Genomic DNA, 12570 nt, shown 5'->3' on the forward strand with positions numbered 1-12570 from the left:
CCTAAACTCCATAGTCCCAGATCAAAGGCTAAAGTTTTCACTAAACCAAAAATAGGATAATTCTATCTAGGGATTCTAATCTATCTCTTCATTTCCAGTTTTTTGCAAACCTCCCAATCACCAATGTTGAACAACCCTTAGCGTCACCTCTACTAGCATGAGGGATCTCTCAAAAGCAAACACATACAAGGCATGCAAGTAATACACAATTAAAAAAAACAGGTAAAGCATGTAAGTCACGTAGCATATAGGTACAGATAATTCAATTAGGCAAGCCAAAACACAAAATGCATACTGAAACAAATCATACAAATACACATGATGCATGTCTACCCTATGGCCAATGAGCTCATCTGTCGGTTATACAGCCAAATCCGACATGTCCAGTAGCGAACTCCGGATAGTCCCTGCATGCGCGCATCTCCAAGAGTTATTCACATACATATTCATTCATTTATCATCTCATTGGGGGAATTATCCAAAAAGTTAAAGTGTCAAGCCACATCTTGTGACGGAGGGTCAACAGAGTATCGAGTCTCGACCTGGAGCAAGTGGGGACGAGCCACTGCATCTATCCAGGGAAACTCATATCTCAGATATTTAAATGTACATGCCATTTAGATCTTTAGATCATAATTCATCAATATCATCATTGCCATCAATTATATCTTATTCATCATTATCAACGCCTCAGTAATTCAATTATTCACTTCACAAATCTTCCTCAATATCAATCTAACTCCCTCTATATGTTCGCTCTTATTTTGAAACCAAAAAACTAGCTATCGGACCTTAAACATGGGTTACAGAGGTGAAAAAGCAAGTTGGATAGGCAAAAATAGTTAAAAATAGCATTTCTTGAAAAATAAGGTGTGCGCACGCATGAACCCGTTTTTGTGTGTATGCACGAAACGCGCACGAAAAATATACATTTTTGAAATGCAAGTTGTGTGTATGCATGGGTCATGCGTACACATAACCTTGATTTTGTGCATACGTATGGTATACGCACAAGACTCGCACAAGGCTCTTTCCCTTCTGTAACATGCATCATGTGTACATACGCATGACCTCAATTTTCTGCAACTTCTACAGAATTTAGTTTTTAACCCTAAACTTCAAATGTACATAACTTTTTCGTTAAAAATTATTTTTCCGTCCATTCTTTGAACATCATAAACTACTCGGACCTAAGTTTCATTTAAGATAAATTCCACAAAATTTGATGGTCTAAGAGCCAAGTTACAGCACGTCAAAGTTGGTTAAAATTATGTTTTTATCTAATTATGCAAACACTCATTTTTAACCAATTCAACAATTCAAATCAATCCAAACCACTCCCTTACCGCTTTTAAGCCTTCCAAACATTCAATCATCAATTCCTAACTCTTACAAGCCTAATCATACCAATTCCAATATATTTATCACATTCATTACCAAGCAAACCATGACCAAAACCATACTCCAATTCATTCATTTTTTCAATTCAATCCTCATCAATATTCAATATCAATAATCCCCCACTAACTCAATTCCACAATTTTGCCACCAACTAGATCATACATACATATACATATATTCATTCACTAACCATATCAATAAACCAATTCATACCATTCTTAAGGGCAACTAGCCTAAGATTTATACAACATTACATATTATCTACAAGAAATCGAAATCATACCTTAGCCGATTTCTCCCAAGTTCAAAACACCGCAATTCAAGCTTTCAACATTTCCAATCAAATCCAATAAGTTTCAGCCACCCAACCTTTGTTCCAAGTACTCCAATTCATCAATTTAACTCCAATCAACAAGAAATTCAATCTAGTTCATAAAATTCTTCAAGAATTTACAAGAGTTTAGTGGTTCATTACCTTACCCACTGATGATTGGGGTGAAATCCAACAAATACCCAATGCTAGATTGCACCTAAATAACCAAAGACAAAAAATTCTTCAATACCCACAACAAAAAATATGAATCTAAATGAAAGGAGAAAATGGACAAGAAATTCAGAGATTCTTACTACTTTGTTCGGATAGAATTGAAGAGCTTGGTGAGATGATCGCGTGGTTGCAAACGGTGCGACGATCAGAACTCGAGATTGAAAGATATGGGCAAATAAAATTTAGAGTGATTGGAGGTTAGGTTTTGATTCTTCCCTTCCTCTCCTCAGCGTGTTTCACTATGAAGGAAGGGGAAAGTGGCTGATGGAGGCTTATATGGGTTGGGCTTTGGGCCCAATATGGGTTCGGTTTAACTGGTTTAGTTCGTTAGTCCAATTTTGGGTCAAAATCTTTAAAATTAGTGTTTTAATTCGTATTCTAAATATTTTTACTTCTTCAAAATATAAAATTTAATTTTCTGATTTTCTTAGCTCATATTTAATTTATTAGTTAATTATTTATTAATGAATCAGAATTTACAAGATACACAACATATTTTAATGCATACATTTATAAGGATAAAAATACATTGCTATAGTTTACCATGCTCCTAACCATTTCTATAAGAGTACGCTTCCGCCTTTCAGCTACACCATTTTGCTGTGGTGTACCAGGAATTTGTATACTGTGCACATATGCCTCGACTTTCAAGAAGCTTTGCAAATGGACCTTGACATTGTCCATTTTCAGTAAATTTTTCATAATATTCACCACCTCTATCGGATCTCGCAATCTTTATTTTTCTATCTAATTACTTCTCTACCTCATTAATGAATATTTCAAGAATATTCACAAATGGAGATTTTTCATGCAAAAGATATAAATAATAATACTGAGAGAAGTCATCAATAAAGGTGATAAAATATTTTTCACCACCCCAAGATGAATTATCAAAAAGACCACAAATATTAGTGTGTATCAACTCAGGTAGTTGACTACTTATGGCTGAATTCTTTGAAATGGCTTTGGTTTGCTTTCCTTTAATGCAATTCACACACACATCCTAATCAGAAAAATTCAATTTAGGTAAAATTTTACTTTTTATTAACCTTAACATCATTTCTTTGGATATATGACCCAATCTTTTATGCCACAAGAAAGTAGAATTTTTAATAAGTACATCGCTTTTACCACTAATACTATGTTCAATATTAAATAGGAATTCAGCAAAGTTAACATCAAGATTGAAACGATATAAACCATCTACTAAAATACCTGAACCATAATAGTAAGTAAGTTTATACAATGAAAAAGCAACATTCCGAATCTTAAAGTTAAAATCTACATTGTCCATATTCGAAACAAAAACTAAATTCCTAGCACATTTAGGAATGTAGAGACACTTTTCTAGATCTAAATAGCAACCACTGTCCAGGATTAATCTGAACGTTTCAATTCCTTCAATTCATATCTTTATTATGTTCCTCATATATAAAAACTTTTCAGTTCCTCTTATGGGCGGGATCGAAAGGAATCCTTGCATAATATGTGACACATGAGTAGTTGCACCAGAATCTAACCACCAGGTATTATTAGGCACTTCAACAAGATTTGATTCGAAACTTACTGAAACATAATAAATACTTTTCTTTTTGAACCATTCTTTTTTTTTCGGATAATCTTTTTTTACATGTCCAGTCTTGTTACAGAAAAAATGTTTCAGTGCCTTCTTTTTTTAGACATTGCCATCATGAACCTTTAGTGATGTATGGTCCTTCTTGTCAGTTATGTCTGATTGAGAATATTTCTTAACTTTAGTCATAAATTCTTAGCATTGTCTATTTTAGGCATGGATGGCTTAACATTTTCAGCCATTGTCATTCTCATCAAGTTCAAATATAGTCTATTTGACCATTTTCAAGCCTCATAAAGAGATTTGTGCTCTTTGGAACTAGTCTCAGTAATTTTAGTAAGCTTTTGATCTATAATTAATGTCAGGTCTAAGTCCATAACATCCAATTGAAATTAGATTTATGCAGACCAATAAGTATAGTTAAATCTATTAAACTTGACAATTTCATTGTCTGAACCAAACAAATTCATGGAAGCTGCAAATATAATACAAACTCACGCATTAACGCTTTGAATAATCAAATAATATATTATTTAGATTCAGACAAAAAATTTAAAGTATATCAATGTTCTCCTTTAAATGATACATTAACATACAACAACACAATAATGTTAATTAATTTAATTTAATTTAATTTAATTTAATTTATCAGATATGCACTAACTAAAAATATTTAATATCTTTTAGATGTTTAAATATTTATAATACTGTACATATATATACACTAAAAATCTTGCCAATTTAATATAAGAACAATTAATCCACATTTGGATGTGATTCTTAAATATCTTATAGCAACAAACACAAAATATATTTTTATATTATCATACATGACCCACTTTGGTGGTTAACAAATCTATTTCAAATTCACAAAAAGAATTGCAATGCTAGAACATTTACACAAAAAAAATTGCACTACTAGAACATTCAGATAATATTTATTTGGTTTATTCAAATCTGAATAAATTAATTTATGAATAATCATAAATTCATAATTTTACTCGAATACTACATGTTAGTTTTAGTTTCTACAACCAATACAGAAATTATTTTTAACAATAATAGAAGATCTTAAAATTTATGATTATCACATTATGAGAGCATAATTCAAAATATACTTGGATTTATGTTAAATTATTCTTGAGTTATGGTTGTTCTTTGATGTCAAAATCTAATTTAATTTAGGAACTTGTTTGCACCACGCTTCCACTGCTCCTAGTTTAATATTTCTAGATGTTTTTCCCTCTCTTTTTTCTTTTCTTTCACTTTCTGGTTAATGACATAGAAAAAATCAAAACCTATTATTTTTTAGAGAAGTTTTTTTTTTTTGGTCACGTCTCTCTTTTAACAACCGTAACTTTTATATTTCTGTTTTAAAGAGAGAGGAAAAAAATATCTTTTAGTTTTATTATTTTAAAATTTTCAGTACTTATTCTATTTCTTTTATTGAGTAACAGGTATCATATATAATTCACTATAATTAAAATTACTTTTATTAATTACATGGATTATATTATTATTTTAATAAAATAACTTATAAAATTAAGTTAAGATGGCAATTTAAGAATTTTGAATAATTTTGTAGAGTTTGAGTAGTCTTATCAACCAAAATTCATCTTTTATAAATATAAAATTATTTTCGTTTTTTTGTGGATAATTAGCATTTTAAATTCTCTTGAATAAAAATAATAATTTATCCATATATTAAGATATCTCTAGTTTGAGAATATCTTGAAAGGTAATATTTTATAAGCGTTTTCATTTCTTAATTTTTTTTAAAACACATTTATTTATAATATTTTATAAGTATTCTCAGCTCTTAATCTATTTTCTATAAAAACACTTGCTTGAGAAAAAAATCTCTTCTATGATCTGTGGGGGTGGGTGGGTGATGCATTGATCAGAAACGCATCGCTCCTATTCAAGTGGTGGTGGCGTTTTTCAAAAGAAGATTGTCCGTTGTGGAAGAAGGTCGTATGTTCTTGTAATCATTTGAACCCTTCTGTAATGTTGTCAAAACAGCCATTACCGTTGAAGGGTGGCCCGTGGAAAGATATTTGTCAGCTTAATATTAGAGAGCCACAGACAAGAGGTATAATGATTAGTGGCTTGGCTATGGAGGTAGGAGATGGCAGACGCATTCGCTTCTGGGAGGATGACTGGCTACAAGGTGGTACATTGAAAGAGAGTTTTCCGAGACTTTTCTTGGTCTCAAACCAACAAGGATCTGTTGTAGGGGATTGTGGGTTCTGGGATGGGATAGAGTGGGTGTGGAACTTTCAGTGGCGGAGAGAGTTATTCCAATGGGAATTCGAGTTGCTTAATCAACTTCATGATCGACTACGATTAGTGAGAATGTCGCCCAGTAGAGAGGATGCAATTGTATGGAAATTTGATAAAACTGGTATATTTTCTACTAATTCCTTTGTGCAGGTGCTACAGAGAGAGACCCTGTCGGAGGACATTACAAGTTACAGTTTCACGAGCGCCATCTGGAGAGGACTGGTACCTCCAAGAGTTGAACTCTTTGCGTGGTTTGTTCTAGTAGGCAGAATCAATACTAAGGAGAGGTTGAGTAGGCTAGGCATTATACAGCATAGCGATAACATATGTGTCTTGTGTAAAAAGGAAGTAGAATTTGTGCACCATTTGTTTCTTGGCTGTGATTTTGCTTGGCAGGTGTGGTGTACTTGGTTGACGCGTGCAAATAGAGCGTGGGCTACCCCAAGGACGATCAAAGAACAGTTTGAGAGTTGGATTGAAGTGCCTGGACGCAATTCGGAGAAGAAGAAGTGGTTGATAGGCTTCCTTGCTGTTATCTGGAATATTTGGCTAGAACGAAATAACAGAGTTTTCCAAAGATCTGAGACAGGTGTAGATGACATCAAGAATAGGTCATTTATGAGCTACAAAGAATGGTGTGGTGTTGATCCGTTTAGTTGTTGATGGCAATGCCGGAGATGACAACGGATCTAACAATGTCTTTACTTTTGTTTTTCTCTGTTGGATTCTTGGTACTTGTTGCTCCACCTAGTGTGTTGAGCTTTTTCTCTTCAAAAAAAAATGATCTGTGGAACAGAAAAATAAAATTAGTATTATGGAGGTTAATTAAGAAACATATAAACACATATATACCAGAGTGAATTATAACTTCAACCATACTTTGTGGTCATTAACTCATTATGATGTAACGATACTATTTATTTGCACAAATGTTTTGACACTTTTTGTCTTCAATCCTCCCTTTCATTCCAATTTCATCATTCATATTGCTTAATGTTTACTTAAAATTCCAATCAAATCTGTTAAATGTTAATGTTTGATTGCTTGTAATAATGCTTAGTCCTCCTTCCTCTCTTTTTTAAAGTCAGTACAACGCTTTTAACCATCTCACCAGACGAATCTTTATGCTTTCATAGCCGACAATTCCTTAATTATTTTTGCTTTTTTTAACCAATTAAACCATTAGCAATTCAAGAACTCGATGATATATAATTAATTAATTAATTAACTAATTAATCACTATGGACAATGGAAAATGATGGCTACACCACACACATGAGATGGCCATAAGAGACACCATACAGTGTTAGTTTTAAATGCACCCAACCAACTTCATACTAATTATAAAAAAAAAATTATATATATACACACACACATGATTTAAAGTGGGTAAACAACCCTACAATGCAACTAATAGTATTTTACACTTATATAAGCTATCATGACCTCATATTTTAACTTGTTAAACGAATAACATAGGATGTAATTTATTTATTATATATTAGTTTTCTTATTTTTTCATATGCAAATTGCAAACAAGTAACAAAAGGCAAAAGAGATAGATGATGAAAAAGGAAAAGCAAGTGCTTCCTATAGTGTGGAGTATGTGAGAATCATGTGAAGTGCCGCCATCTCTCTCTCTCTCTCTCTCTCCATTGATCAAAAGCTTTCAACTTTGTCAAATTTTAACAAAAATAAAACGTACCCTTTTTGTGAGAGCGCTTCGTCTTCTTCTTCTTGGTTTTCAATGGCTTCAACTGCTTCTAGGTTCATCAAGTGTGTCACAGTTGGTGATGGAGCTGTAGGGAAAACCTGCATGCTCATTTGCTACACAAGCAACAAATTCCCCACTGTATGAATTCCTTTTCGCTGCCACTTTTTTGTGGTTTAACTTTCTTTATATATTTCTTGGTTGAGATCAATCGATCATAGTGAATTTCATGAGATCAATGTCTTTTATGATCGAGTGAGAGACTAAGAGTTGTGGGAGGAGAGGGTAACGTAATTATTGTTTGAAGAACATATGTTATTTCATCTAGGTTGTGTTGAATCTTTATATGTCTTGTGATTTTGGACACTGATAATTATGTTTATGGAGTTTGAGTTTGACTTTGGTGGTTTGTGATCAGGACTATATTCCCACAGTGTTTGATAATTTCAGTGCAAATGTGGTAGTTGAAGGCACAACTGTCAATTTAGGCCTTTGGGACACTGCTGGTAACTTGTTTATTGTTCTTTTACAATCTTCAGTTATACATGTATGTATTTATGTATACAGAGTAAATAATTTCAAGTTGCGCTGGCGTGATGCGATGCACAGTTTTGAGTTAAATGTATATGTAAACTGCAATATTGTGCCCGCAATTGTGGTTGCAGACCACACAATTTATCTGAATTTGACAAGTAATTGGATAAGTCATAGTAGTTTAAAACACTATTCCATCGACACATTTGAAATTGCGTTACATCATTCGGGTGTTGTTTGTGTGAGTGTGTGAGTGACCATGATGGTAACTTGGGGGAAACATCTGCAGTTTGGTTTCTTATGTAGCTGAAATTTTGTGATGGCAACTTGGCTAAGGTTGTGATGTTCCATTTGCTTCTAATGTGTTGTTGGATAGGGCAAGAGGACTACAATAGATTGAGGCCTCTGAGCTACAGAGGCGCAGATGTATTTGTATTGGCTTTCTCTCTTGTTAGTGGCGCGAGCTATGAGAATGTCTTGAAGAAGGTATCCTTGTCTCTCTATGTGCTATTACTTTACCGCCCCCTCTAACACGGTTGGGTTGACAAAATTGACGCACCCGAAACTTAATGTTTTTGGATATAAATTAAGGTGGAAACTCACATGCAGTTATCTTCATGTGAAATTGGTACTTAAGAACCGTTAGATGATTTGACATATTTGACTAAATTGTAATCTAACCATTATTAACTATCAAATTTCACATGAAGACAAACTGCATGAACGTTGCACCATGAGAATGTCGAAACTCACATGCAGTTCCCTTGCATTTTCTGATTCTGTATACACTGTTTCAGTGGATCCCGGAGCTGCAGCATTTTGCCCCTGGTGTTCCAGTGGTACTAGTTGGCACCAAATTAGGTAAATCGTCAAGCACTGGTTTTAATATTGGATTCAACCTAATAAGTGTTCTTTTGTTTTCCATATTCTTCATGAAGCATAACCCCATTTACTAGATACATTATAGATTAGATTACTTAGACTGTGATTTTGTTATGCTGAAACATATCTACTCATTTGATGTAGAATTATATTGTATGATATATTGAACAACATATTTCAACAAAAGTCAACACAAAGTTCCTTTCTATCGGCACACTGAATTCTTGATCACTTGTGAGGACTTCTTGAATTTCACTATTTGCATTTTTATGATGGCCATATAGATCTTCGCGAAGACAAGCACTATCTAGCCGATCATCCCAGTCTGGTGCCTGTGACTCGTGAGCAGGTGAAATATCTTCCTTCATCATCTGGATACATAGCTCAAACTTCAATAGGCTTTGGTTATTGAAGATGTTCTATTTTGTCGAAAACCAGGGGGAGGAACTACGGAAACGAATAGGAGCTAGCTATTATATTGAGTGCAGCTCAAAAACTCAGCAGGTATATATGTTCATGCTACCATTTTATTCTTACAGCACTTCAATATCTAAAACCTTTTAAACGAAGTAAAGTACCTAGTTGAGACTTGAGATCAGTATTATACTAGATTGTTCACCAATGTGGAAGAAAGGCATACTTTTCGAATTTCAGACACGCAACATCTGTTAAAGACAAAAGCAGAAATTACTCATCACCCTAATCATGAAATATGTTTAATATTTAATAGACCTAAGTTTTGGTGGTAAATATGTTAGTCCTGCTAAGATAGATATTCCTCCTTCTAGTCCTTTCTATATGTCACTGTCACTTTTTAGTACATCTTTAGATCAATGTTTCTAGAAGTACGATGGATAAAGGAAATGGATGAAATATTGATTATTTATTGGTACATCCTTAAATCACTTGTTTTCCTTGGGCCAATGATTCCTTATCCTTGACTGCAGAATGTGAAGGCTGTTTTCGATGCGGCAATCAAGGTGGTGATCAAGCCTCCACAGAAGCAACAAGAGAAGAAGAAGAAACCGCGTCCCGGGTGTCTATTGTAAGTAAACCTTTTCCCATGCACGTTGCATTCTTGCAATGTTATCCAAATCTTTGGCAAGCTTGATTATGCTCATTACTTCCATGAATGAAACATGACACCCTTTCTGTTTAACATTTCTTGAATTGTGTATTGTTCATGAACTACAGGAATATCTTCTGTGGAAGGAATATTGTTGGTCTTAAATGAAACAAATCATCATCACCTGAAGGCTTTTTCACTTGTCATAGGTGGGAAGTTATTATTTTGTATCAACGTTTGCAGCATAGCTATATATATATATAATGATATGTATGTATTAGGAAATTTAAGCTAAGCTCTTAGATCTGATTTCTTGTAAGTAAAGAACAATTGGCCCTTTTTTTTACTTTGGCTATTTGTTTATTATTTTATTTTGGTTTGATATGCATATTGATATATAATTATAGTTGGTTCACTTGAAAATTGTAACGAAGTGCTAGGAGTGAAGACATGATTACATTTGTTTTGCTTATTCAGCCGAATCAATTGTTAAAGAAAAATGTTTTGCTTATATGAAAAAGTAGAACTCATATTCTAACAAGCAATAGTTTTTCTAATCTTAGCCTTCTATCATCTCTTCCAACAATTTTATTGAGTAGGTGTGAAACTTAGTAACTTAAATGCAACAATGTGAATATCAAACTCTAGATATTTAAGTAAGAGAGGATGAGCCTCTCTTGTTTAATCACAATTCTCAAATTTTAGAATTATATATTTATTTTGGACATAGAGAAGTAAAATTTTTAATGACCAGTAACAAGTACTTCATCTAAGAAAATATTTTTGTTTTTTTTTCTTTTCACTATTTTCTATTTATTTATTTAAGGGTTTGTCGTTGGCCAATGACTTGCTGCAGGTACAAGGCGAGATTCAAACTCTCAATACTTTTTATTTTTGGTTTTCCACTGTATCTCCTAACCCAGCAGATCAAGACTAATCTTTGCAGATCTGAACTCTATTTAAGGGTTTGTCGTTAGCCAATGGGTTGCTGCATGCACAAGGCATAATTCGAATTCTTGACACTTGTTTAAGTGGACTAACTTGGTTCAAATTCTAAATACTTATTTAAGTACATTAGTGAGCTAGCGCTAACTACTAAAGTAACTCAAATTGGTTAAAAAGTAATAAATTACTTGCTTGGCAACAACAAGATCCTAGTATTTGCTTGGCAACCCACTAATAGACTTATAGTTATGTACCATAGACAAAATCAAAGCCCAAAGGATATGGCCAAGAAGCCCAAAACTTAAAATAAAGAGTATCAGATCAATCATAAAAGAAGGTTTTTAATAAGAAAAAGATCTTAACAGCACCAAATCCGTATTAAAAATGGCGGGTTACAAGTGGACTGGGTTCCCTTTTTCTTTTTTATGGGTGAGCAACTAGACTGGGTGTTCACATTGGAAAGTTTTTCTCCCAAATCAATCAATTTCTTGAAAGAAATATTGTCATTTTCAAACTATACCCAAAATAGCAGCAATTTTTTATTTTGATATTGTAGAATAGTGTGTGAAACATACACATATTAGACAGAATGATATTCAACAGAAAGTTTAAAATTGATAATACACCTCCTGCAAATTAACAATACATTTTTCGCAGATTATAACTTTTATGAATAAAAAAATATTTTTTACAATACAAGTCTCCTATAAATTGTACTTTTTAAAATATAAAAAAAATTATTTTTTTTTCTTACAATACACTCCCAATAATTTGTACGTGTCAAAGACACTTTTAAAAATTTGTTAAACATTAAATCACCTAATATTTAAGTCATTCATCATCATTAAAATAATATATAAAAAATTAGCCCCACACTAAGGCCTGGCTTGCAAAACTTACGAAAATGAGAAAGTCCTACTTAACCGACTAAAATGGAAAGAAAAGAGAACAAAGAGAAATTCCTATCCAACCGACAAAAAATATTTCCTTTCTTGAATATAGTGGTACTACCTAAATTTGAAGAGTAAAATCTAAATGGTGACAGAAAAAGAAAAAAAAATTAAAAGAAAGAATTAAAGGAAAAGAAGACATCATTGATCATACATGAAACTATGCAAGTTAAATAGAAGCTCATGGATATGGAGCTTTCAGCAAAAATAGTTAGGGGTTAAATTAAATAATCAATAATCAATTTCTCTATAAAGAAAAACTTGTATTACCTCAACAAAATCATGAATGAATAATGAATGCTTTTTAATAAGAACGGGTGAGGTAAGGCTCTATAATAATTGGAGTGGGCCTCTTTAATTAAATGCAATAACTTTCTAGACTTGAAAGAAAATATATATTACTATTGGGTAAATATTTTTTTCATCTTGGCCTTTTTTTCTATCAAATATATGGCATTCTAGTTATCCTTAAACTTTAATTAGATCATTGTCCATTAATAAAATTAGACAAATTGTCTTTTATAATCGATTGGCAACGGATTACTCGTCTGATGGAGTATGACATGTCAATGCCAAGTGCCAAGTGTCAACTCCAAATAATTACAAGGACTAAAAATTCTTTCTTACAAAAAAAAATAATAATAAAAAAATTTTTTCTCTTCTTCCCTTTTTCTTCTC

At 32.8% G+C, this 12570-nt stretch overlaps 1 protein-coding gene across 1 annotated transcript; it reads left to right on the forward strand.

Moving 5' to 3' along the window:
- Positions 1-7265: 7265 nt before the first annotated feature.
- Positions 7266-10469, forward strand: LOC107632453 (rac-like GTP-binding protein ARAC8). The gene is made up of 8 exons (XM_016336132.3): positions 7266-7656; positions 7934-8021; positions 8426-8535; positions 8847-8910; positions 9216-9280; positions 9370-9435; positions 9879-9976; positions 10126-10469. Exons 1-8 carry the CDS (start codon positions 7552-7554, stop codon positions 10163-10165), a joined length of 636 nt encoding a protein of 211 aa, XP_016191618.1. The 5' UTR covers positions 7266-7551; the 3' UTR covers positions 10166-10469.
- The last annotated feature ends 2101 nt before the right edge of the window (positions 10470-12570 follow it).

Source organism: Arachis ipaensis, chromosome B1, assembly GCF_059453495.1.
Source record: "Arachis ipaensis isolate K30076 ecotype BB chromosome B1, ASM5945349v1, whole genome shotgun sequence".
Taxonomy (NCBI): Eukaryota; Viridiplantae; Streptophyta; class Magnoliopsida; order Fabales; family Fabaceae; genus Arachis; species Arachis ipaensis.